The 27,163-nt window shown below is 53.1% G+C and overlaps 2 protein-coding genes across 11 annotated transcripts in view; one reads left to right on the plus strand and one right to left on the minus strand.

The window, feature by feature from the left end:
• Positions 1–22,425, plus strand: part of DTX1 (deltex E3 ubiquitin ligase 1) — a 41,268-nt gene extending 18,843 nt beyond the window's left edge. The window contains exons 3-10 of the mRNA XM_016924300.3: positions 1,846–2,527; positions 17,593–17,654; positions 17,969–18,130; positions 18,443–18,504; positions 19,193–19,351; positions 19,446–19,607; positions 19,729–19,818; positions 21,111–22,425. Of these exons, the coding sequence (XP_016779789.1) occupies positions 1,846–2,527; positions 17,593–17,654; positions 17,969–18,130; positions 18,443–18,504; positions 19,193–19,351; positions 19,446–19,607; positions 19,729–19,818; positions 21,111–21,335 (1,604 nt within the window). The 3' untranslated portion in view covers positions 21,336–22,425. The remainder of the gene's footprint in view (positions 1–1,845; positions 2,528–17,592; positions 17,655–17,968; positions 18,131–18,442; positions 18,505–19,192; positions 19,352–19,445; positions 19,608–19,728; positions 19,819–21,110) is intronic.
• A 1,480-nt stretch (positions 22,426–23,905) lies between these two features.
• Positions 23,906–27,163, minus strand: part of RASAL1 (RAS protein activator like 1) — a 36,739-nt gene continuing 33,481 nt past the window's right edge. For 9 of the 10 annotated variants that reach the window (XR_010148154.1, XM_016924298.4, XM_054663627.2 and 6 more), the window contains 3 exons: positions 26,334–26,454; positions 25,028–25,080; positions 23,906–24,468 (listed from right to left, as the gene is read on the minus strand). Coding sequence is in view for 9 of the 10 variants with exons in the window: in XM_016924298.4 (XP_016779787.2) it covers positions 24,329–24,468; positions 25,028–25,080; positions 26,334–26,454 (314 nt within the window). In the remaining variant the exon portion in view is untranslated. The remainder of the gene's footprint in view (positions 24,469–25,027; positions 25,081–26,333; positions 26,455–27,163) is intronic. The other variant, XM_063786066.1, reaches the window with a different exon arrangement.

Here is a 27,163-nt window from a genome sequence, read left to right on the forward strand (position 1 = left end):
CCAGAGTTTCCCGTGGAGCCTTGCTGTCAGGGGAGCACGCAGAGCTTTGGCAAACATGAAGCTGTGGTTTGGAGTAAAGCCTCAGTGCCCTCCTTTATGAAAGGGGGCCCACCTGGCAGTCAGCAGTTGTTTGTTGAAGGAAGTAACAAATGAAACAAACAGATGAATGAAAATAACAAATAAGCAAATGAAGGAATGGACGAATGCAGGGATGAGCGCAATGTGTGAATGAATTTAAAAAAAAAGAATCCATTTGTGACCTAATGAATTCATTCATTCATTCAACAAATATCGCTCGAGCACCTGCTGTGTGCAGGTGCTGGGGATATAGTAGTAAATAAAACAAAATCCCTGACCTTGTGGCTATTACATTCTAGCGAGGGGGAGACAGACAGAAACCAAGATAAATGGGTAGAATGTGAAGTATATCTGAGGGAGAAAATGGAGCGGGGAAGGAGAGAGGGGAAAGTACGTGGGGGTGCACATTTTTAAATAGGATGATGGTAAATGAAGGAATGTCTGAATGCCTGAATACGGGAGTGGGCTGAAGATGGAGAATACATAAAGGTATCAATTAAAAAAAAGCATAAGGGGCCCAGGGGCGGTGGCTCACACCTGTAATCCCAGCACTTTGGGAGGCTGAGGTGGGTGGATCACCTGAGGTCAGGAGTTCGAGACCAGCCTGGCCAACATGGCAAAACCCCATCTCTACTAAAAATACAAAAATTAGCCCAGCAAGGTGGTGCATGCCTGTAGTCCCAGCTACTCAGGAGGCTGAGGCAGGAGAATCGCTTGAACCTGGGAGGCGGAGATTGCATTGAGCCTAGATTGTGCCACTGTATTCCAGCCTGGGCGACAGAGCAATACTCTGCCTGGAAAAAAAAAAAAAAAAAAAGTGGGGCCAGTCATGGTGGCTCACACCTGTCATCTCAGCACTTTTGGAGGCCAAGGCGGGTGGATTGCTTGAGCCGAAGAGTTCGAGACTTAGCCTGGGCAACATAGGGAGACCCCCGTCTCTAAATAAATAAAATAAAATAAAATAAAATAATGGATGACTGCAGGCACGAATGAATGACCTAAGGAAAGAATCAATGAATGAATGAATCATCGAATGAAGGAATATATGAATATGTGAACTAGGGCATGGATAAGTGAATGAACTAATGCAAGAATTGTTGAATGACTAAATGAAATAGTGCTTGAATTAATGAACTAAGGCATGAACAGATTGATGAATGAATCATTGAATGAGTGAGCAAACTATAATGAAGAAGAGGACTGCATGGGGCCTCTGTGCATGGCCTTGGTCTCTGTCTATGCCTGCCCCACTTTATCTGACTCTGGTCTGAAGAACCCCCAGGCCCCCTTTGCCCTCCCCCGCACCATCCAGGGCCTGTGATAACCCCCACATCAGTGTCTGTCTTGGCCCTGGAGAGGTGGAGGGTGGGGGAGCCCTCCACACCTTGCTGGTTTCCTACCCCAGGCTATCTTGGCACCCCCACCCTGTTTGGTGGCTCTCCCGCCCCTATCCCCAATCTACTACTGACCACGCGCCCCTGCCCACCTCTCGCCCCAGTGCTATGCGCTGAACCTTTAGCCCCGGCCCCCCTCACCCTGGGTGCCGCCTGTCCTGACCCTCCAGCCTGTGCTGAACCTCATGCCTGGGCCTTGACCTCCTTCCTCTCCGTGCATGTGTTGACCCTCTCCCCAAGTCTGGGTGGACCCCCTGGAGGCCTGTGCTGACCCCCCAACCTCCCGCCCACCCTTGCCTGGCTGTGGCCCGCCCTTCCAGCCGCGCAGACCAACGCCCGCTGTGCTGACGTCCCCTCCCCATTTCGAGTACAGGCACCATGCGGCCCGTGCGGCGCAACTTCTACGACCCGTCGTCGGCGCCGGGCAAGGGCATCGTGTGGGAGTGGGAGAACGACGGCGGCGCATGGACGGCCTACGATATGGACATCTGCATCACCATCCAGAACGCCTACGAGAAGCAGCACCCGTGGCTCGACCTCTCCTCGCTAGGCTTCTGCTACCTCATCTACTTCAACAGCATGTCGCAGATGAACCGCCAGACGCGCCGGCGCCGCCGCCTGCGCCGCCGCCTGGACCTCGCCTACCCGCTCACCGTGGGCTCCATCCCTAAGTCGCAGTCGTGGCCCGTGGGCGCCAGCTCGGGCCAGCCCTGCTCCTGCCAGCAGTGCCTGCTGGTCAACAGCACGCGCGCCGCCTCCAACGCCATCCTGGCCTCGCAGCGCCGCAAGGCGCCCCCCGCGCCCCCGCTGCCGCCGCCGCCGCCACCTGGAGGGCCTCCAGGTGCGCTTGCCGTGCGCCCCAGCGCCACCTTCACAGGCGCCGCGCTCTGGGCAGCGCCCGCCGCCGGCCCCGCCGAGCCCGCGCCACCTCCCGGGGCGCCCCCACGGAGCCCGGGCGCCCCCGGCGGAGCGCGCACCCCGGGGCAGAACAACCTCAACCGGCCCGGGCCCCAGCGCACCACCAGCGTGAGCGCGCGCGCCTCCATCCCGCCGGGGTAAGACGGGGCCCAGGGGGAGGGGGCCTCTGTGTCGTCCACAGGCAAGGACGAAGCCCGGGGGTGGTTGGCCACTAGGGCAGGAGCAAAGATTACAATAATAATAATGACGATAAGTAATATCCAGCATGCACTAAATGTTCATTTTGTGCCAAGCATCAACTAAGCACCTTTACATGTTCCCACGCATCTATCTCCATGCATAAGGACCCTATGAGGTGGGTACCATCATCACCTCCAGTTCACAGATGAAGAACTAACTCCCCCAAGATCAGACAGTTCACAAGTGATGGGGCCATAATAGCAACATCAGCAATGGTGCGTGTTCCATGTTTATTATTTGCTAAACCCGTTATATGTATCACCTCGTTTATTCTGCCAAACAGTTCTACCATGTGCATATTATAGACGGGGAAACCGAGGCTAGGAGAGCTATGGTGCCTTCTCATTTATTCCACCAAACAGTTCTACCATGTGCATATTACAGATGGGGAAGCCAAGGCTGGGAAAGCTATGGTGCCTTCTCAGGGTCACCAGGGAAGGGTAGACATTGCAGTCCAGACCTGCCCAATTCCAAAGTCTGTGCTGTGTTGTCTTAGGATTTTTAGAGGGCTTCAGAGTCCATCTGTCCTTGTCCCAGTCCATGCCCACCTCACATGGTGGCTCGAGCAAGCATCAGCTGCTTGTCCAAAGTATTTCCCCATAGGCTGCACCTGAAATACCACAATTACTCTGGGTTAATACTATGGTTTGCACACTGGGCTCCAGGGACTCCCGGGGTGACCTGGAATCGTGGGGGGTGGGGTAATAGAAAGCCAGGCAAACGAGACTCTGTCTCTCTGCTCTTGTTTTAACCAGAGCAGCCCTTTTTGGAAACACTTTTATGAACTGGCTTTCTCAGCATGATTTTATTAACGATGGGCACCCAGCTTGTATCAAGTTTGCAAATTCTTGGGTTAAGGTGTCCCAGGCCCCAGGATAGGGACCCAGTGAGCTGCTCTTGGGTGCCTACCCTGGACCCCAGATTCAGTCATCTGAGCAAAGAACCAAGCCCTGAGGGGTGGCAATGAGAGGAAAGATCAAAGACCTTGAACTTGGGACAGATCAGAAGAGAAAAGACCAGGGGGGTTTGGACTGTGGTCCCCAAGAGGAAGAGAGGGCACCCAAAACCAACTGTGCTTCAATCACTATGGCATGGCCGGCGGAATTGATAATGATGGTCCGAGATCACCAAAGCTCAGATCTGGATGCGACCTTTGGGGTCACTGCATCCAGGTCACCCCTTTTATTATGGGCAAACAAGGCCTGGGAAAAGGAAAGGTCAGGACCCTGAACTAGGTGGCCCTATTCACCTTTTGTCCCTTTGGGAGTCTGACTTCCTGGGTTCAAATCCCCTCTTGGCCACTTCTCTTTTTTTTTTTTTTTTTTTTTTTTGAGATACAGTTTCACTCTGTTGCCCAGGCTGGAGTGCAGTGGCACAATCTCCACTCACTGCAACTTCTGCCTCCAGGGTTCAAGTGATTCTTCTGCCTCAGTCTTCTGAGTAGCTGGGACTACAGGTGCATGCCACCATTCCCGGCTACTGTGTGTGTGTGTGTGTGTGTTAGTGGAGATGGGATTTCACCATGTTTCCCAGGCTTGTCTTGAACTCCTGACCTCTTGTGATCTGCCAGCCTTGGCCTCCCAAAGTGCTGGGATTACAGGCATGAGCCACCATGCCCGGCCCCCTTCTTGACCACTTCTGAGCTGGGAGACCTGGGACGAGTCCCTCTCCTTCCTTGAGCCTCAGTTTCGTCATCTGTCAAATGGGAGCAGATCTTCCCACCATGTGAAAACGCTGTGAACCTGAACACAGCATCTACACTGGCAGTAGTTCAGCCATGGCCATTAGGACTACTTTTGCTCTCCAGGAGGAGGGTTGGCATGGAGGGCGGGGAAGCTGTAATTTCCCAGGGATGCATCACAGCCACTACCACCTGTCTGCCTGGTCATTCCTCTTGGAGGAGAGGGTCATGGGGACAAACAGAGGTGTGTCCCATGTGACCTCAGCCTAGGGCAGGCCCAGTGCCAACAGAGAGCAGACTTGAGGGGGTCAAAGAAGACCCCTTGGGGAAGCCTTGTCCAAAGCTGCAGGATAGAGTCACCGAGATCTCAGGGAGATCTCAGGGGGCTGAAGTATCAGTTATGGCCCCTTATAGACAGCAGCTGGGCTCTGGCTGCCTTACAAAAAAGGGGCTGGAGGTCCCAGAATGACAAGAAGAGTGGGTCCTAGAATGACAGGCTAGGGGGAGTGTGGGAGGGGACAGAACCAGAAAAATTCCAGGGACCTCTGCAGTAAGAATTTGAGAACCTTCTCTCTGGGTAAATTTATTGTAACCCACAAGAAGACTGGAAATCAGAAGGTTAAAAAAAAAAAAAGAAATCAGAAGGTTGTAGCCAGAATTTTCTTGGAACAGAATGGAATGGAATGGAATGGAATGGAATGGAATGGAATGGAGTGGAGTGGAGTGGAGTGGAATGGAATGGAATGGAAAACAGAATAGAACTAGAATAGATTGGCATGTATAATACATAGTAAAAATAAGAATTGTTACATGTAGCCTGGGAACAGTGCCTCATGCCTGTAATCCCAGCACTTTGGGAGACCAAGGTGGGCAGATCACTTGAGTCCAGGAGTTCAAGACTAGCCTGGGAAACATAGCAAGACACCATCTCTACAACAATAACAAAAAATTAGCCAGGCAGGGTGGTGTGCTTGTAGTCCCAGTTACTCGGAAGGCTGAGGCAAGAGGGTCACTTGAGCCCAGTAGGTCAAGCCTGCAGTGACTTGTGATCACACCACTGCACTGCAGCCTGAGAGACAGAGCAAGACACTGTCTCAAAAAAAAAAATTGCTCCATGAATGTTTTGCATCATTTCTGCATATGTTTAATAGATTGCAAGGTGAAATGAATTTCTTAGTCACTGATGAAATATTTGAGGCGGGTGTAGTGGCTCACTTTGGGAGGCCAAAGTAGGTGGATCACTTGAGGCCAGGAGTTCGAGACCAGCATGGCCAACATGGTGAAACCCCATCTCTACTAAAAATACAAAAATTAGCTGAGCATGGTGGTACACACCTATAATCCCAGCTACTGGGAGGATTGCGTGAACCCTGGAGGTGGAGGTTGCAGTGAGCCGAGATCACGCCACTGTACTCCAGCCTGGGTGACAGAGTGAGACTCCGTCTCCAAAAAAATTAAAAAAAGAGAGAGATTTGAAAGCTACTGTTCTAGAGGAGGCTGAAAATTACTCAGCTTTCATGGCCTAGTGTTAATTCTCCAAATATGTGCTGTGGGTGTGTATTCACAGAGCTGAACAAGACAAACAAGGCCTGTGTCCTCCCGGGGCACACAGACAGATGGGGAGACAGACCTACAGCAAGCAAAGAGTAAATGAAGACGATCTCTGGAGTGAGACAGAAGTGCTGGGGAGGTAGTGGGACAGGGTGATGTGGGAGTTCAGGGAAAATCCCTCTGAGGAGGTGGCCAGATGTGGAGAACAGCTGATCCATGCAGAGGGAACAGCATGAACAACTTCAAGGGGGCTCGAAGGGCGTGGTGTGTTCAGGGAAGGGCTAGAGGTGTGGGGAGGGCTGGAGTGAGGCGCCAGCAAGAAGGGGAAGGGCACCCCAGGCAGGGCATTGCAGGTGCAAAGGGGCAGAGGTAGGAATGAATCCAGAAGGTTCTGGAGACCAGCGAGGGATAGAGGCTCCCTTCTGGAACAGTGGGGGCTGAGATTTTTTACCCCAAATGGGGGTACAAGGCCAGGTTGGGTGGCCTCAGGGAAGCCTGGGCTTGGTGCTGCCATCAGTGGGGAGCTATAGAGTGTGCTTGAGCTCTAGAGGGCTGTAGTGAAAAGGAAGTTTTCTCTGTGGGGGTGCGGATCATTAAACATGTCCTCCTCTGACCTGCCAGAGCTCTGTTGTCTCCAGCCACATGCCGCTCCCCCACAGCCGACATCATTTCTCCTGCCCCTCCCCTTGGGGACTGTTTCTGACCCTCCCTGAGCCCAGACATTGGCCTGGAAAACAGAAGATGTGGGGTGGGGGAAACTTCTCAAGAACTCCCTCATCCCTCCCCACCCACGCAGATTCTGCCCAGCCTCACTCCAGCCCCTCTAACTGATCCTCCCCAGCCAGACAAGCCCGGCTCAAAGTCCCCAACCCTCCATCTCCAAGAAACCCCCCAGGGAAAATCCCTCTGGCTCTCAAGACCCGTGGAGCCTGTTGCTGGGGAAGGGGAGTAGGAGGAAGGAAGATAGGGGTGGCAGACCCTGGCTTCTTCTGCCTAAAGCTTTCCATTGCTGAGACAGCTGAGGCCCAAGTGCAGCCTATGAGGGAAAAGGGATGGAGGCGGGGGGTCTTTGAGGAGCCAGGCAGACAGGTCTACCCACTGTCACCCTCGTCCCCAAACCACCTCCCAGCCCTCCCCACCCTGGTCTCTTTGTTTCTGTGTCTTTGTTTTTTGTTTTTAGAGACAGAGCCTCGCTCTTATTGCCCAGGCTGGAGTACAGTGGCACAATCACAGCTCCCGGCAGCCTGAAACTTCTGGGCTCAAGAAATCCTCCTGATGCAGCCTCCCAAGTAGGTGGGACTACAGGCACGCACCACCACACCCAGCTAATTTTTTAAAATTTTTTGTAGGGACAGGATCTCGCTATGTTGCCCAGGCTGGTCTCAAACTCCTGGCCTCAAGCATCCGCCCGCCTCAGCCTCCAAAAGTGCTGGGAATTATAAGCGTGAGCCACAGCGCCTGGCCTGTCTCTATGACTTTAAGTCTGTATTAGTTTGCTGGGGCAGTGGTAACAAAGTAACAGCTTAAAGCACAGAAATGTATTCCCTCTTTCACATTCTTGAGACTAGAAGTCCGAGATCACGGTGTCACAGGGTAGGTTCCTTCTGAGGCCTCTCTCCTGGGCTTGTAGATTGCATCTTCTACCTGTGTCCTCATATGGTCTTCCCTCTGTACCTGTCTGTGTCTTAATCTTCTCTTCTTAGAAGGACATCAGTCCTATTGGATTAGGGCCCGTCCTAGTGACCTCATTTTAACTTAATTACCTCTTTAAAGACCCCGTCTCTAAATACAGTCACATTCTGAGGTCCTGAGGCTTAAGGTTTCAACACATGACTTCTGTGGGGCGCAGTTCAGCCCATAACAATGTGTCTGTGTGTCTCTCCTTTTATAATTTACCAATACTTTTTTTTTTTTGAGACCGTCTTGCTCTGTTACCCAGGCTGGAGTGCAGTGGTGCAATCTTGGCTCACTGCAACCTCCACCTCCCAGGTTCAAGTGATTCTCCTGCCTCAGCCTCCCGAGTAATGGAGATTACAGACACCTGCCACCATGCCCGGCTATTTTTTGTATTTTTAGTAGAGACGGAGTTTTGGCATGTTGGCCAGGCTGGTCTCGAACTCCTGACCTCAAGTGATCCACCCACCTCGGCCTCCCGAAATTCTGGGATTACAGGCATGAGCCACTGCGCCCGGCCAATTTGCCAATAATTTTAATGGCAAAAACCACCATTTCTTTTGCACCAAACAATATCTCTGTGTGTCTTGGTCTTTTTCAGTCTTTCCATATCTCTTTGTAGCTCTGTGTCTCTCTCTCTCTTTCTCTGTCTTCTGCCTTTTCCTCTTAGTCACTCTCTTTCCTTCCCTGGCTTCCTTCTGTCCACCCTCCTTCTCTCCCCTCCTGGACCCAAACAGATCCAGAGCCCTTTACAGGTTGGGTGACCTTGGACCCACTTGAGGCTTGCCCTCTCTAGCCTCAGTCTCCCCATCTGTCAGACAGAGCTAAAACCACCACCTCTCACATGGGCAGACTCAGCAAGGATCAGCTTGCAAGGGAGGTGTGAACTCTGCAGAGATCTTCAATGTCATTCTCACCTCCAACCTCATCTCAGCCCTGGATGGGTAACAGCGAAGGAGGCCCAGAGAGGGGGATTGGCTCATCTAGGGTCACCCAGCCAGTGGGGGCAGAGTATCCACCTGGCCAGGGTTTTTTCCACTTGCCCCTGTAACAGACAGGGCGGAGAGCCAGCTGGCAGCCTGGGCCTGGGGGACCTGCGGGGGTGGGGAAGATCTGCCCTGTCCCCTGAGGGGTCAGTGTCCAGTGTGTTGGAACACAGCTGTGGAGCAGAGGAACCACACTCAGAGTTTCCACCCCACGTGGTGGGTGGGAGGACAGTGATAGCTGCGGGCCTGTTTCCATTTATCGAGCGCTCCCTATGTCCCAGGCTCTCAATTTCATGGCTTTTTTGTGTGTGTGAGACAGGGTCTCACTCCATCACCCAGGCTGGAGTGCAGTGGCACAATTATAGCTCACTGCAACCTCGACCTCCTGGGCTCAAGCAATCCTCCTGCCTCAGCCTCCTAAGTAGCTGAGACTAAAGGTATGCACCACCATGCCCGGCCAATTTTTTATTTTTGTAGAGATGGGCGTCTCACTATGTTGCCCAGGCTAGTCTCAAATTCCTGGGCTCAAGTGATCCTCTCGCCTTGGCCTCCCAAAGCGCTGGGATTACTGGCATGAACCACTGTGTCTGGCCATTTACAGGCATGTCTCTCTTAATTCTCACAGATACTCAATGTGGCAGGTTCTATAATCCCCATTTTTCAAATGAGGAAACTGAGGCTCCAGAAGACTAAGACATTTGCACAAGGTAACACAATTAGGACTCAGATTCAAAAACCCAAGTTGACCAGCATATTGGGGATGCCCCATCTCCAGCCAGCCTCTACTGTTTTGGATCATGGTCCCAGAAGCCCCACCCTGATTCCTGTGTGACCCTGCCTGAGCTCATCTTCCTCTCTGGTCTTCAGTTTTTGCATCTGTGAAATGGGACTGGCAACACAGGCCCACATAGTCCATCATGAAGCCAGATGTCAAAGCACTTGGATTTCTCAGGCCCGTACCCTTTTTTTTTTTAGATGGAGTCTCACTCTGTTGTCCAGGCTGGAGTGCAGTGGCGAGATCTCCACTCACTGCAACCTCCGCCTCCCAGGCTCAAGCAATACTTGTACCTCAGCCTCCTGAGTATCTGGGACTACAGGCGCACGCCACCAACCCGGCTAATTTTTTATATTTTTTGTAGAGGTGGGGTTTCACCATGTTTGCCAGGTTGGTCTCCAACTCCTGACCTCAAGCAATCCACCCACCTTAGCCTCCCAAAGTGCTGGGATTACAGGCGTGAGCCACAGTGCCCAGCCAGGCCTGCACCCATTTTAAATCCACCCTTGTCCCTCCCATCTCTATCAGATTTGTACAACATTGCCAAGCTGATAATTCCTAAAGAGACGTCATTTAAGTTTCCGTACCCTTGGTTCTTAGTTGAACCTGAGAACTTTTTCCTGTTTACTGGCCATGAGTGGTTCCTTCTTTTGCCAATTACTTGTGTATTTCTTTGGCTTATCCTTCTCTGGAGCTGTTTATTGCTTCCTTATTAATTTGCAAGTGTTCTTCCTGCATTAAGGGCATTAACCCTTTGTCTCCCATCTTTTCTGTAGTTTGCTGTTTCTTTTTCCTTTATAGCATATGTTCATCTGTTTTTTAATTAATTCATATTTATTGAATAACTTCTGTGTGGCAGGCACTGTTTGGGGCCCTGGGGACACAGCAGTGAACTAAACAGACAGTCCTTGCTCTCTTGGAGCTCACATTCTAGTGGGCGACAAACACGAAACAGAATAAATTAATTGTAGAATATGGTAGAAAGTAGTAACTGCTACAGAGGAAAAATATAGGAGAGAAAGGATGTAGGGAGTGATGAGAAGGAAAGGCCTCATGGAGAAGGTAATACCTGCTTGAGCAAAGGTGGAAGGAGGTTAAAAAGCAAGGTATGGTCCAGGCACTGTGGCTCACACCTGTAATCCCAGCACTTTGGGAGGCTAAGGTGGGAGGATCACTTGAGCCCAGGAATTTGAGACCAGCCTGGACAACATAGTGAGACTCCACCTTTACAAAAATTTTTTAAATTAGCTGGGTGCGGTGGTGCGTGCCTGTAGTCCCAGCTACACAGGAGGCTGAGGTGGGAGGATCCCTTGAGCCCAGGTTGCAGTGAGCCAAGATCGAGCCACTGCACTACAGCCTGGGTGGCAGAGCAAAACCCTGTATCAAGAAAAAAAAAAAAAAAAAAAGCAAAAGAACTGGGGGAAGAACATTCCAACATTCCAGACAGCAGAACAGCATGTGCAAAGGCCCTGAGGCAGAGTGGGTCTGGGGTGCCTGAGAAGGCCAGTGTGGTTGGAGAGGCTCAGGGCAATTGGTGGGAAAGAAGTAAGAGAGGAAAAGGTGCCAGGTCACACAGGGCCTGGAAGGTTGCGGTTAGGACTTTGGCTTTTGCTCTGCATGAGAAGGGAACCAGCAGGGCTGTGTGTTGGGAGAGATGGGTGTGACTGTTTTAACAGGTTCACTCTGAATGTTGAGCATAGACCGCAGTGGGGCTGAAGCAGGAGGCCAAGGGCAAAGGGACTTTGTTGTGGTGGGTGTGTTTTAGGGTTTTCCTTCCTTTTTTTTTCCTTTTTTCTTTAAATTTCTTGCAGTGATTTTATGCTTTTATTTTTAAAAATCCACATTTTCTTTCTCCAGATCTTCCATAAGTATTACATTTCAGGGGTTTGAAAATGTTAAAGTACTGACAGGTACACTGTGAAGTCAAGGACCCCACCAGGCCCCTGGCTGCCCACCCTCCCCCACTTTCCTGCCCCGCTAGCCACTGGTGTGCAGTGACTGTCACCCCGCCTCACCGCTGCTGCAAGGTCAAACCAAACACTCCCCCCACCCTGCCCCCCACCTGAAGCACTTCCTGCCCTGCTCCCTGGGAGACCAAACCACACACACTCCTGTCTGCACGTGGCTGCCCCGGGCCGTGGGAACAGCCGGTCCTGCCCTCCCCTCCCCTACCTGACCGGTCCTCCCTGCCCCCAACCATCTCCTCCCGTTCCTTCCCCCGCAGACAGCTGGGCAGGCTGGAGGACCAGGAGGGTTGAAAAGAGTGACCCCCGCAGCCCCCATACCTCTAGATAAATCTGAGCCTCCAATACCACTCACCCCTCAAAATGTCTCCCGAGGGGACTTTTACATCCTTTAATCTCTAGAACATGGAAGTAAGGGGTCTAGAAGACAGAAGTAAGGGGTCCCATTTCACAGAGGGGACACTGAAGCCCAGAGAAGCTCAGAGGTTTGTCTAGGCAGACGGAGGTGCTGGGGTAAGGAAAGGGGAAGTGAGGACCCCAGACAGCAGCTGAGGAGGAGTCCATGGGCACCTGGTCCCCCGGGCTTGCAGTGATGTCCTTCAAGTCTCTGCAGTGGGGGTGGCGGCGGGGACTTGGCCCCAGGCTGTGTTCCCCAGGACTGTGGGGGGAGGAGGGGGAGAAGGCAGCTACGAGGCAGAGACAGCCCTGAAAGTGGGGAAAGGTGACAGGCTCACACCCCTAGAAAGGAGAAAGGGAGAGTGTGGGGGGTCCCTAAAGCACTGTTCAACTTCCTTCTCCCCATAAAGTGACATCCTCACTTCTGCCCCCTCCTCACCCACTTGGCCCCAAATGACTGAGTCCTGAGGCTCCTGGGGCTCTTTGGGGGCTGCTGGGTAAGTGTGAGGTATCCTGAAGGGGGCCAAGGCCAATGGGGGACCTGGAAACTAGCATCAGAGAAAGTAACAAGTCTAGGCCTGCTGGGGGTGGGAGGGGAGAGATAAGGAGACCAGACTTTGGAGGAGGGAAGGGACTTGGCTGCCCTAAAGGGAGGGTCAGTTGTCAGTGTTTCGGGATCCTGGACCCCTCTAGGGGACAGAGAGAGGTGGCCAAAGCAGGCCAATGGATCCAGTTAGACAGCCCTGATCTACCCTGCCCAGGCCTGAGCCAGCTCCAGGATCCAGGTCAAAGACTTCAGCCCACCTGTAGAGCACAGAGGGCTCTCAAGGCTGGCTCAACTCCAGATGGCTCCACAGACCAACCCGGCAGGGTCATCCCTGGCCCCTGACTCGGAAACTCCAGGACCCAGTGCCAGCTGCACCACCAACCAGCTGGGTGACCTTAGTGAAGTCATTTCCCTTCTCTGGGCTTCAGTCCCATCATCTGCAAAATAAATGACAAATAGAGTTCATCTCATGTGCCATCTCTGCTCCAGGGCAGTGACTTCCTGGAGCACTATGTTGAGGAGAATTCTGAAGTTGCATCTTGGCTTAGCGGTAAGGCATGCCGAAATTGATTAGTAATGCCTGCTGTGGGTGCTAGGAGGACAGTAGTGGTATGCACTCATATATTTGACATTCCTGCTCTAACTTTGTCTGACAGAAGAGGCAGGGGTGGACCAGATCACACAGGGCCTGGTCATGCTTAAAGAGGGATAGCATTAGGAGATATATCTAATGTAAATGATGAGTTAATGAGTGCAGCACACCAGCATGGCACATGTATACATATTTAACAAACCTGCACGTTGTGCACATGTACCCTAGAACTTAAAGTATAATTTTAAAAAAAGACTATAATGTCAGGTCGTGATTAGTGCTATGAAAAAAAAGTTCAGTAAGGTAAGGACAAAGATGGGCTTTTTAAAAATAAAGTGGTTGGGGCCAGGCACAGTGGCTTATGCCTGTAAACCCAGCACTTTGGGAGGTCGAGGAGGGAGGACTACTTGAGCCCAGGAGGTCAAGTCCAGACCAGCCTGGGCAACACAGCGAGGCCCTGTCTCCTCAAAAGTTTTGTTGTTGTTGTTGTTGTTGTTGTTTAAGCTGGGTGTGGTGGTGTGTGCCAGTAGTCCCAGCTACTCAAGAGGCTGAGGTGGGAAGATCGCTTGAGCCCAGGAGTTCAAGACTGCAGTAAGCAATGGTTAAGCCACTGCACTCTAGCCAGGACAACAGAGCAAGATCTTGTCTATAAATAAATAACTAAATAAAGTGGTCGGGAAGGTGTCTCAGATAAGCTGACATTTGAGCAGAGACCTGTGCTAAGTGAGGGAGTGTGCCATGAGGATATCTGGGAAGAGCACCTTGGGAAAGGGTCAGCAAGTGCAAAGGCCCTGGGGTGGGAGTGTGCCTGGCATGCTTGAGAAAGAGCAGAGAGACCAGGGTGGCTGGAGTGGAGTGGGAGAGGGGTGAACACATAGGAAATGAGGTTCAGAGGGTAGATGGGGGCCAGATCAGGAGGCCAGGTGTTAACTGTGAGCAAAGTGGGAGCTGCAGGAGGAGTGAGAGCAGAGGACAGATGGGATCTGATTTGGGACTGGGAAAGGCAGAGAGGCTTGCATGGCAGTGGGGCCCATGCCTGCCTTCTGGTCAGAGTAGATTTCGGGGAGGGCCTGAGGGACTCCTCAGGTCCTGTGCCAGCCTGGGCCCCCAAGAAGGCAGAGCTAGGGGTGAAGGCTGGCTCCCTTCCGGGAGGCCCGCAGGCAGCGGTCGCTTGTCCAGGCAGGAGGATGTTCTCACTGACTCGGAGGAAATAGCGTGTCCCACATCAAAAGGGGGCCGGGTGGCTCCCACGCTCAGGGTTCGTGGGAACTCTGCTACCCTGGGTTCTCGCAGGAGGCCTGCAGATAGAGAGAAGCTGGAGACTACCTCGGGACTGTCCCCCAGGCTCACTGATGGGTAAATAAATAACAGTCCCACAGTGACACCCCACTCACAGTGCTCTTCCCAGGAGCAAGACTGACTTTTGTAATCTAGGGCTATGTGGCATTTAAGGGGCTCCAGAAATTTTAGGGCAGCTGAGATCTAAATCCTTCCTTTCCTGGAGTACCCTCTGTCTAACTCCTAGACCAAACACTCAGCAAGAGCAGGGTTACCCACTGGGCCAGACTTTGGGCATTATATAGACCTGGGGTAGCAAACTGGCTATACTGATTGATAGAGGCTGCTTGGAGAGCTGTACTGAGGACTCTGCTAAGCTTGAGAGAGTGCTGTGATGGATTAGTGATGTCTGCCACAGGTAGGAGACCAACCAGTGGTGGTATGCATGCTCAATATTTTTCTTTCCACCCAATTTATAGGTAGTCCTGGAGAAAAAAAGAGATACTTTCTTCTTGTGAGGCAGAAAGGAAGAAAGAAGGGTGAGGCAGACCTAGACTTAACCAGGTTGTCTGCACTAGAGGTGCTTGAAGAATGGGCAGGAAAGAGGAAAAGCTTGAGGGAAATGCCTCTATGCATTCCTATAAAAGTATAGAGAGGGAGGAAGTTAGAGTGGTGACAGCTGCCCCCCTGAGGAAGGCCCTGGAGGATTATGACAGACCCTGAGAAGGGTCAAATGAATACTCAGTGCCCCTCTTCCTGGGGCCCCCCGCAGGGTGCCCGACAAGAAAATCAAGACACCTCCACTCTCATCCCTGCGCCAAATGATGAGCTTTACATGTTTTAGCACATTTAACTTTCACAGGACTCTATCCCCATTACAGATGGGGAAACTGAGGCACAGTGCTTTCTTCCCACCTCCACTGACCAGGTCCTGGGGGACCCAGGGTACCCGCCATCCCATCCTGCCTCCCTCGGGAGCGGTGTTCATTGACTTCCGTCACACCGGCGCCTCCTCAAGGGGCTCAATCCAGATGTCTGCTCCAGACCTCTCCACAGCCCTCAGAGGGGTCTGGGATGGGAGTCCCGGCCATGTGATACTATCCTGTATAGCCGAGCAGCCACCAAGTGGGTGTGTGTGCGCTGCACCTGTGTGCATGTGTGATTGTGCCTCTGCGTGTGCGCAGGTGTGGGCCTCCCAGGCTGAGTGTGTGTCAGTGTCAGGAGGTGTGGGTCAGAGCATGTGCGCATGTGTCCTCGTGTGCAGTGAGTCAGCGTGTCCTCCTGCGCCCCCATGCATGATGTGAATCAGTACGCACGAGTACTTCCCCACAGGCGGTGCGGAATCGTGTGTCCGCGTGTGGATGGCAGGCCGTTCTGCAGGCTGCAATGCGCCGGGTGCTTGTAGGGCTGAGCGCATGCTCCTCTGGGTTTGCTGCCCACTTTACCCAGCTCTGTGCAGCTGGGGAGAGGGGCGGCAGTGGCAGGTGCAGTGCTGGTCTACATGAGCCACCGACTCTTGTCCAATGGAGTATCCTCCCAGGGGAGAGCTGTGTGTGCTTCTGTGTGTATGTGTGTGTCCCCGTGTGTGCACAAGTCTCTGTATGTAGGTGTGGGGAGGCATTCCCTGGAATATGTGAGTGTGTGTGTATCTTAATCCATGTATGTTTGTGGGGGGTGTGCCCTGAAGTGTGCCTGTGTGTATCCATGTATATGTGCAGGGTGTGCATTCCCTAGTGTGTGCGGTGTGTTCCCCAAGTAGACGGATGGGGAGGGAGGCTCCCTGGTATGTGTGTGTCTGTGTGTGCATGTATCTGTGATGTACTCCCTGGGTTGTGTGTGTTTGTGTGTCTGTGTACTTAAATTAAACATGTGTGTGTAATGTGTCCCGGGGAGTATGATAAGTCTGTGTGGTCTTCTCCATGCATGTGTGTATATTTGGATCTGTGGATCTGTGTGGATGGTGTGTGCCCTGGGTGTGTATGTCTGTGTGTCTGCACCCACTGCAGCAGTACCCAAGCCTGCCAAGGGCACCATTTGCTTGAAGATGCTTTCTGGTGCCAACTGTGCCTGCCAAGGACAGGTGACCAGACAGCATTAGACAGGCTGTGACCTGAACGGGCACGGCCAGAGCCAAGGGGGCTGCTGCAGCTCCTTCTCCAGCTGTCACTGCTCCCAGCCCTTCCTGCCTCCTCTCCTGGCACATCCCCCAAGGCCTTCAGGCTGACCCCTGGATTTCAGAACACCCCTCTTCATCAGAACGTATCCAGCCTGGGTTCCATGCCCATCAACAGCAAGACACCAGTTCCCCTGCATAAACAGGTGCTGAAGTCAGGAGGACTCAGGCAGACACACTGTACACATCACCGCAAGCTCTCCTTCAGTCCTCCCAACGACTATAAGTGAGGTGTTAATATGCCTGTTTTACAGATAAGGTAACTGAGGATCAAGAAGTTAAGTGACTTGTTCAAGGTTGTCACTGCAGCAGTTTTGTGGTTTCCTCTCTAAGATGGAGAGAAGTTACACCAGGACTTAGTGCCTGGGAAGCAAAGAGGTGAAATTACTCGGCCAGGATTGCACAGCTGACAGTGATGATACCGATGGCTGTGCTTTTAGTAGCTGTTAGGTACCAGGAACTGTGCTTGGCCCTTGACACATATAATTTCACGGAATCCTCACAGCAGATTAAAAAAAAAAAAAAGGTACCATATTGTCCCCATTTTACAGACCACCCCTTACAAGAGATGAGATGATGTGCTGTGTGTCGCCCAGCTCATTAGTGGTTGAACGGAGATATGAAAGCAGCTCTGGCTGACTCCAAAAGCCAAAGCTCTTTTGAGGGCCAGAGGAAGAGGAGAGTCAGGATACCTTTTCCTAGGGGCTCTTCATTTGAAGAGAGGATAGTACCTTGTCACAGAAACTGACATCAGTAAATATTCCAGAAGAGAAAAAAAATTCATCAGCAAATGCTTTTGAAAACCTGGACTTATCATTGTTAATGATATGTTCTTATGCAGGGCTTGTCAGAGCCTTTAATATGCTCAGATATGTTGTGAATTTCAGAGAGGGAGACAGTGACGTGTTCCTAACTTACTTGATTCCTGAATCCTTCTTTCCTGGAACGTTTTATGGAAATTAATAATGCTACATCTAACAAGCGTTGAGAGATGCTAAAATAGCTACACCACTAGTAGTTGGGTTTCAGGCACAGCGGCCAACGAAAGGAGCCCTCAGAGCCAAAGCGCCCTCTCGAGGGAGGAGCCGGCTGTAGGGTAAGGAGGGGTCTGCACTAAAGTCTAAGGGTGCATCCCATTGGAACCTGGGCCGAGGTTCTGGCCACCCCCGCCCCATAATAGGATGTCAGAGTAGAAAGTTTCCTGGAGGTAACTGCAGTTGGCAGAGAGAGGTACAAAGAGGCCAGGGTGTGTGGCCCGGGAGCCAGAGACAGAAGGCAAGCCAGGTCCCCTGACGTCGCGTCGGGGGCTGGAGTCCAGCTGCGGCCTCTTCTCTTCTCCCCGCAGGGTCCCCGCACTCCCGGTGAAGAACTTGAATGGTACTGGGCCGGTCCATCCGGCCCTGGCAGGTGAGGTCTGGCCCAGGGCGGGAAAGAAGGGCGGGGCCCACTAGGAGGCAGCTCCGCCTGTCACCCGGTGACCCCGCCGCCGAGATGGGCTGGTGAGCGTGGCCCGGAGGAAACGCCCCCTTCCACTGGGCCCAGGACACGGGGTGGGCGTGGCCTGCAGAAGGCCCTTCAGGGGCCTTCAAGGGGCTGAGTGGGTGGGGCCCAAGAGCGCAACCCTCCCACCCACCCGAGGGCCCCGGGATTCCCAGGGCCAGTGGTCGGGGGTCTGGGCGGGGATGGCGCCCCGCCCTGTGACTGCGCCCCCTAACCCCCAGGGATGACCGGGATACTGCTGTGTGCGGCCGGGCTGCCCGTGTGCCTGACGCGGGCCCCCAAGCCCATCCTGCACCCGCCGCCCGTGAGCAAGAGCGACGTGAAGCCCGTGCCTGGCGTGCCCGGGGTGTGCCGCAAGACCAAGAAGAAGCACCTTAAAAAGAGTACGCCCTCCGCGCCCTGCCTCACACGAGATGAACCCCACTAAGCCTTGACCACAACTCTGTGACCCCTGGTCTCCAACTTATTCTTAGCATTTACTACCTCACCTCCATTGCCTGATCTCAGCTCCCCTTGCCCTGGCCCCATCTTTCACCAGCTCCTGTTACAGCTAACCTCCAGCAACCCCTGACCTCTGACCCTGGCCAACCCTTGCCAGCCTGACCCCTGCCCTCTGACCCCTGACCCAGTTCTGAGCCAAGCCTTCGGGGACAGACTCTGGGTACCCTGAAACCCACCCCGCTGTGTCCCTGCAGGTAAGAATCCCGAGGATGTGGTTCGAAGATACATGCAGAAGGTGAAAAACCCACCTGATGAGGTGAGGAGGGGATGGGGGGGCTGGGGGAGGGCCCTGGCATGGAGGGGGCAGGAACCCTCACCCCTCCTCCTGGGTTCTGGGTGACACAGAGCTCTTCTAGTTTGTTCCTTTCTTCACTTTATGAGGTTTTTTGATGAATAGAAATACTTACGTTTAATAGACTCACATTTATCCATCTTTTGATGATTGAGTTTTTGTGTCATTTTCACCCATATTTTCCACTAAATGTTTTTAAGTTTTGCTTTTGATAGTTAAGCCCTTAATTCACCTGGGGGGTGGTGAGGGAGCCATCTTCCTCTGTGATATATCAGAATTCAATATATGGGAAGGGGCTGGGTGCAGTGGCTCATGCCTGTAGTTCCAGCTACGTAGGAGGCTGAGGCAGGAGGATCTCTTGAGCCCAGGAGTTTGACTCTGCAGTGAGCTATGATTGCACTGCTGCACTTCAGCCTGGGCAACAGAGCCTGTCTCTTAATAAAAATAAATAAATTAATTAAATTAAATAACGAAGAAGAAGAAAAGAAAATAAAACAATGTATGGGGCAGAGGGTGTGTCCTGTCTCCCTTTGCCAAATGGGTACCAGAGAGAGTGTGGTCTGCTGCCTATGGTGACCCACCAAGGGGCAGTGCTGACCCAGCAGGTGCCCTGCCCTCCCCAGTCCTCAGTCTCCCCTGCTGCCACCTGCAGGACTGCACCATCTGCATGGAGCGGCTGGTCACAGCGTCAGGCTACGAGGGCGTGCTTCGGCACAAGGGCGTGCGGCCTGAGCTCGTGGGCCGCCTGGGCCGCTGTGGCCACATGTACCACCTGCTGTGCCTCGTGGCCATGTACTCCAATGGCAACAAGGTGGGTTGGGCGGGACAATGGCTGAGGAGTGGGCAGGGAACGGAGTGGGGTTTGGGGGGGTGCTGGGAACTCACTGCCAGCCTCCCCTGCCCAGGATGGCAGCCTGCAGTGCCCCACCTGCAAGGCCATCTACGGGGAGAAGACGGGTACGCAGCCGCCTGGGAAGATGGAGTTCCACCTCATCCCCCACTCGCTGCCCGGCTTCCCTGATACCCAGACCATCCGCATCGTCTATGACATCCCCACAGGCATCCAGGTGGGCTCCCCTTCCGCCTCTCTGGCCCCCAGCCCCCACACCCCTCCAACTCCTCCAGATGCTTCTCCACCCTGCCACCACCTGTTCATGGTCTAAATCCCTGTACTGTCCCTCTCTGCAGGGCCCTGAGCACCCCAACCCCGGGAAGAAGTTCACCGCAAGAGGATTCCCTCGCCACTGCTATCTACCCAACAACGAGAAAGGCCGGAAGGTGGGTGCCCAGCCGTGAGGGCATGGGAGATAGGCACAGGCAGGGGCTCCAGCAACCACTGGCCTGGGCCTGTGGTCCCCATCATTCCCAATCCCTGCTTTCACATTCCTCCCAAAAGCAGCACCCGAACAGTAACGACCACAGCCACCTCCTTCACACATCTTATCTCGTTTCCTGAGCCACTGAGGTCAAGATCCTGACCCCATTTTATAGACAAAGATGCAAGGCTTCAGAAAGGGCAAGTCACTTGACTGTGGTCACAGAGAAACTAAGTGGCGGAGCGGGGATTTGAGCCCAGGCAGTCCAAGCTGTCACCACCACCCTACAGGTTGTCTGATTTGACTTTCTGCTTTTCAAGAGCACCAAGAAATCCAGATTTTCATGGGAAATCTCTAGGCTTTTGAATGTTAGTAACTAATTTACAAGTGGCTCTTTAATATAGTGTGGAGTCCAAACTAAATAGAGCAGAGCTGCCAGATGCTTTCTTCACCCCAGAGAAAAACAGGCAGGGCCGGGTGTGGTGGCTCATGCCTCTAATCCCAGCACTTTGGGAGGCTAAGGCGGGCAGATCACGAGATCAGGAGTTTGAGACCAGCCTGGACAACATGGTGAAACCCCGTCTCTACTAAAAATACAAAAATTATCCGGAGTGGTGGAGTGCGCCTGTAGTCCCAGCTACCTGGGAGGCTGAGGCAGGAGAATTGCTTGAACTCAGGAAGCAGAGGTTGCACTGAGTCGAGATCACCCCACTGCACTCCAGCCTGGGTGACAGAGCAAGACTCCATCACAAAAAAAAAAAACAGGCAGGCCAAGCGCAGTGGCGCACACCTGTAATCCCTGCACTTGGGGAGGCCGAGGTGGGAGGATCACTTGAGGCCAGGAGTTTGAGACCAATCTGGGCAACATAGTGAGACTTGGGGAGGCTGATGTGGGACGATTGTTGGAGCCCAGGAGTTCGAGGCTGCAGTGAGCTCCGGTTGCACTGCTGCACTCCAGCCTGGGCAACACAGCAAGACTCTGCCTCAAAAAAAAAAAAAAAAGAAAAAGAAAAAAAAGAAAAGGAAAGAAAAGAAAAGAAGAAACAAACATAAGTAACTTGGAAAGAGCTTTTACTGGAAGTTCAGGAAATACAAATGCAAAGGAAATGGCCAAGCCAGCAGTACGTAGTTGGTGCCAATGGACGAAGCCATAAGGTAGCCATGATGTGGCAGGGGAGGGAGGGAGGCTGAGGCTGGTGGGCTGGAGGCTGCCTGTGACCTCCTCCCGGCCCCACTGTGTCCCTGTCCCCCCAGGTGCTGCGGCTGCTCATCACGGCCTGGGAGAGAAGACTCATCTTCACTATCGGCACGTCCAACACCACGGGCGAGTCGGACACCGTGGTGTGGAACGAGATCCACCACAAGACCGAGTTTGGATCCAACCTCACAGGCCACGGCTACCCGGACGCTAGCTACCTAGACAACGTGCTGGCTGAGCTCACAGCCCAGGGCGTATCCGAGGCTGCAGCCAAGGCTTGAGGCCCAAGGCTGCCCACCTTCCCTCCTGCTTTGCCCCTGGTCCGGCAAATGCCTCCTTCACCAGGTGTGTCCTGGTAGCCCAGGTTCAGGGCTGGGGAGGAGCCTGCGGAAGGGGCCGCAGCCATTCAGGGGACCTGCCTGGTGGCAGCTGGGATGAAGAGAGATGGCATGTCAGGCTGGCCCCGAATCATAGCTCCCTGAGAGGGCCAAGCAGAGAGTACTGGAAACCTCCCTACCAAAAAGACAGAGACCTGCCCCCTCACACACAAACACACATGTCCTGTTGAACTCATGCACGCACACCCACGTACGTGCCTGTACTTGCCCCCAGGCTGGAAGAGAAGAGACAGAAAGACCCCATGACCCCCCCATGTGGATCCCCATCTGTGTCTCAGTTGCATCTGTACAGCCTTGTCTGCGAACTGGAGGATGCAGGGCAAGCCCTTTGGGGCCTGCCAGGGCTCGGGGGGCAAAGAGGGACTCGGGAAACTCAGTGCACCCCAGATGCCTCACCCATTCCATGTCATCACCCATGTCTGCCACCCACTGATTGGCCAATCGTGGGCCCATGGGGTGGAAGCCCCCAGGTGACTGAGCAGTTCTACAAAAGAATGGCCAGCACGAGCGGGGACTAGAGGGTCCTGATTTTGTGTTTGTGCCTCTTCATCTCTCTGGACTCTGATCTCCTTTTCCCTTCCCATCTCCAGGCCTTCTGTCTGTCCCAGATAAAGGCGCTGTTCTCCCATCCTCCCTACCCCATCCTCTCCACCAAATCGCTCCCAATTTTGAGAGCCAAAGGCTGGCGCTTCTGACTTCAGGAGCGAAAGGAGGAGGCCTAGTTTGGGCCCATGTATTTTAAAGCAGAGTGGACAGCAGAGAGTCAATTTCCCTTTAGTTGGGAGTGGGCAGTGGGGTGGCTAATTGTCTTCGGCCAACCAGGGGCCTGTTGCCCAGGCAACTCACCAGCTCCGCCTCTGCTGATTGGCTGCCACGGCGGGAGTCAGCCAAGATTTAAAGGGATGCCAGCGATTGCTCTTTTCAAAACCTACCAGTCCCACTGTGGGTGGAGAAATAAATGGTCTTTCTCCTCCTCGCCTGGTCTTTTCCTGCCAAGAGAGGGGTGGGTGGCTCTGTTCCTGGGGGCTGCAGTCAGCCCCGTTGGGGAGTGATGGCTTGCAAGAGAATGACTTCAGGGTCCTTGCCTTGGGCTGGAAGGGGTGGGGGCGGTGAAGCAGTGGCAGACCCTCCTAGTCCTAGTCTCCGAGAATGCAGAGGTGAAAGTGCCCTTCTCTTTCACAAGAGCACAAGGCAATGCACACATCTGCTACCTGGCACAATGACAAGAAACAAGGAACTCGGGCGGAGCAGCTGGGAGCCTCGAGGGAAATACGGAGGAGCTGGGAGACACTGTGATCAGCTCATCAGGATCTCAGAGCTTGTCAGGACCCTGTCCTTGGGGAGGAGGGTCAGGTTCTAACTAGGGAAAAACAGGGATGGACCCCAGCCTTAAATCAGCCTCTCTGCAACATGCCAGGATGCCCCTGTAGTTCTGGTGGATGCTGCGGCTTCGGGCAACCCCTGCTGGCCACCCTCGGGATAGCGCCGTGTCTTTCCTGGTCCACTTGATCCCCTGCCAGGTAGGCTTTGGTTTCTGTCCCACCCCCTAGTGACACAACACCGGAAACGAGTCCTTGGAGGCCCTTCCAGTTCTGCCAGTCACATGTTCCCAAACATTTGTACTCCGTGGTTCATTCTCAGACAAAACCTCAACCCAAACTCTGGCATATAAAATTGCAAGCCAGGCACTGACTCACACCTGTAATCCCAGCAACTAAGGAGGCCGAAGCGGGAGGCTCATTTGACGCCAGGAGCTTGAGACCAGCCTGGGCAACATAGTGAGACCCCCCATCTCTACAAAAATTTAAAAATTAGCCAGGCGTGATGGCTTGCACCTGTAGTCGCAGCTGCTCTGGAGGCTAACATGGGAGGATCACTGAAGTCCAGAAGTTTGAGGGTGCATTGACCTATGATCATGCCACTGTACTGCAGCCTGGGCAACAGAGTGAGACCCCCAACTCTAAAAACAAAATAAAATAAAATTGCCCATTCCCCAGGCCTGTGGTCCTCAAAGCTGATACTCATCCAAATGACCTACGGAATCTGTTAAATAACCCTGATTCTTGCCCTCATATACCCTCAGATTCTGAGTCAGTAGCTGGCTGGTCCTCAGAAATCTGCATTTCTAGCAGACATTCTAGCGGGTGTCTTTGGCCCACAGTCAGAAAAACTCCTCCCTTGTTCTTGAACTACCTCATTGGAATCCAGTTTGAAAACCACACATCTAGACTTTCCCTCCTCTTTTTATACAGGGTAATCTGAGACCCAAAGAGAGATAAACAGCCTGGCCCAAGGTCTCCCAGGCTCCAAGGGTCTGAGTTTGGCACACTGGACCCCCACCCAGCCTTGGTTCTTCCTGAGGGTACCTGATTCTGGAAGCTTGTGGTTGGAGTCCTAGGCCAAGGGCAGGGTACAGAAGAATCAGTGAGGTTATAGGGATTAGCAGACATGAAAACAGGAAGGAGTGAGGCCATTTAGTGCCCATCTGGGGCAATAACATCACATGGGCATCAGGAATTCAGGTCCAGCTGTATCCAGCAGCTCAGGGCCAGGCTGGCCTCCTTGGTATGGATAGAGGCCAGTTTGGTGAAGTAGAGAACCCATTCTCAGTCAAATAAGTCAGGTTCCTTATCCTATCCACTCCAGTCTGAATCAAGCCAGAGGGCAAGTTTCACTCAGTGCAAGGCTGGCCCCTGCCAAAGGGCTTCCATGCCCTGAGTTCTGGACTCAAGGCACACAGGACTAGGCACGTCTCTGGGAGCCTCCAAACCACAGAATCAAAGAGGTCCAAGGAGACAGGAGACTCCCGGGGCAGGATGCGCTGAAGAGGGCCCCCTGGCTCTTGCTCCTCCTTCCGGGCTAGCTCTGGCATTTCCTTAGGGGCCAAGGGGGCCCAGGGCCGCCTTCCCTTGCTCTTGCTGCTGGAACTCCTCGTGGGCACGATCCAGGTCTGCGAGCACCTCCAGCAAGCGGGCAGTTGCTGCTCTTTGCCGGGCCAGGACCTCAGGACAGGCCCCTAGGAGGGAGACAAGAGGCCACAGGGGCTCAGCCAGTCCAGGGCAGGCTGCTGTAACCCGGACCCAATGGTTTCTCACGCTGAAGATGTGCCTTGTGCCCTGAGAACCCTAAAATCCTTGAGAATCCCCACACACAGCCCTGTGGCCTGATAATGGACTGGAAACAGGAGGACACAGGAGACAGTGGGGAAGTGCCTGCGAAGAAAAAGGGACCTCCTTAACCCCTTAGCTTCTTTTTTTGGGGGTGGAGGCAGAGTCTTGCTGTGTTGCCCGGGGTGCAGTGCAGTAGCATGATCTCAGCTCATTGCAACCTCCACCTCCTGGGCTCAAGCAATTCTCATGCTTCAGCCTCCCCAGTAGCTGGGATCACAGGTGTGCACCACCACGCCCGGCTAATTTTTAAATTTTTAGTAGAGACAGGGTTTCATCATGTTGGCCAAGCTGATCTCGAACTCCTGACCTCAAGTGACCCACCCACCTCGGCCTCCCAAAGTGCTGGGATTACAGGTGTGAGCCACTGCACCCAGCCTTTACCTTCTGTGGTACAGGAGCCCTTACCTGTGTCTGCCTCCAGAGTTGTATCCATGTTAGAATCCTCCAGCAATTTCAGCCTGGAAGGTGAGAGGGAGAAAGACAAGTCTGGTCCCTGATTCCCATTCCTGCTTCCTACCCCAGAAATTCTCTGAGAAATTAGTTTTCCTGAACCATCACCATCACCATCTACCATCATCATCATCATCTACACAGCAAACATTTCTAGAGTGCCAGATACTATTCTAAACCTTTTACATGTATTAACTCATTTAATTATCATGACAAACTCATATGAGGTAGGTATTTACTATTAGCTCCATTATACAGATGATCACTGAGACACAGAGAGGTTAGGTAACTTGCCTAAGGTCACACAGCATCAGCAGCAGCATCATTATCACTTATTGAAAGCTAACTATCTGGCCAGGCACCTACAAAGTGCTCTACCTGTATTAGCTCATTTGATCCTCAGGACAACCCACGAGGTCGCCACCATTATTATCCCCCTTTTCCAGATGAGGAAACTGAAGTACAGAGAAGTTAAGCAACTTGTTTAAGATCACACAGCCTGGTTGGGTGCAGTGGCTCATGCCTGTAATCCCTGCACTTTGAGAGGGCAAGGCGAGACAGGTGGATCACTTGAAGTCAGGAACTGGAGACTAGCCTGGCCAACATGGTGAAACCCCGTCTCTACTAAAAATACAAAAACTAGTCAGGTGTGGTGGCAAGTGCCTGTAATCCTGGCTATGTGGGAGGCTGAAGCAAGAGAATCGCTTGAACCCAGGAGGCAGAGGTTGCAGTGAGCCAAGATCATGCCACTGCACTCCAGCCTGGGCAACAGAGCGAGACTCTGTCTAAGTAAATAAATAAATAAATTTTTTTAAAAACAGATCACACAGCTAGTAAGTGGCCAGGTCACGATTTGAACCCAGACAGGTCAGCTTCAGAACCCGCTCTATAATGAGTTGGGACAAATCTCTGTCACCAAATAACAGTGATAGTGATTCTCATGCCAGGAAGGGGAAGAGATCTATCCAAGGTCATTTAGCAAGCGCAGGGGGCCAGGATTTTATGTGAATTGTGCCAGGGTCTCTGGAGCTCCAGGTATTAAAAGATCCCAAGACCCAGTTCTGCATAAGGGACCCCTCCCACTGAGGATGCTTCCCAAGCCCTGACTGTGTAGACACCCAGTCCCCACCCTGGGCCAGGCCCCCGGGGAATATCCACCAACACACATGGGAAGAATGAATAAATGGACACAGCAAGGCCACAGTGGGGGGCTGGCCTGGCTGGTCATAGGAGGTGAAGTGGGATGGGTGGGGGCACCCACCTGAGCTGGTCCCGCCCCAGGAGCAGCTGCCGATACACTGTCTGGGCCTCAGCATCAGGATCCAGTGGGTCACTCCAGTCCCCCAGGGTGACAGCCGAGTGTGTACGGCTGCAGCCGGCGGCTGAGGGGACACAGCTTCATTCATCAGTAACTCCCTCTCCCCTTCCAGAAGCCTCCACAGCCAGGCATTCGCCAAGCCGTGCTCCTTCTTCCTCTAAAATCCCTCCTCAAACCTACTACTTCTAGGCCACACGCGGTGGCTCATGCCTGTAATCTCAGCACTTTTGGAGGCTGAGATGGGAGGATCACTCGAGCCCAAGAGTTCAAGACCAGCCTGGGCAACATAGTGAGACCTCATCTCTACAAATAATTTAAAAATTACCCTTGGGTCTGGAGCGGTGGCTCACACCTGTAATCCCAGAACTTTGGGAGGCCAAGGTGAGTGGATCACCTGAGGTCAGGAGTTTCAGACCAGCCTGGCCAACGTGGTGAAACCCCATCTCTACTAAAAATACAAAAATTAGCCAGGCATGGTGGCTCATGCCTGTAATCTCAGCTACTTGGGAGGCTGAGGCAGGAGAATCGCTTGAACCTGGGAGGCACAGATTGCAGTGAGCTAAGATTGCACCAGTGCATTCTAGCCTGGGCAAAAGGGTGAGACTCCATCTCACACACACACAAAAAAATTAGCCTCACATGGTGGCACGTCTGTGGTCCCAGCTACTTGGGAGGCTGAGGTGAGAGGACTGCTTGAGCCCAGGAGTTTGAGGCTGCAGGGAGCCATGATTGCACCACTGCACTCCAGCCTGGGCAACAGAGACTCTGTCTCA

Source organism: Pan troglodytes, chromosome 10, assembly GCF_028858775.2.
Source record: "Pan troglodytes isolate AG18354 chromosome 10, NHGRI_mPanTro3-v2.0_pri, whole genome shotgun sequence".
NCBI classification, from domain to species: Eukaryota; Metazoa; Chordata; class Mammalia; order Primates; family Hominidae; genus Pan; species Pan troglodytes.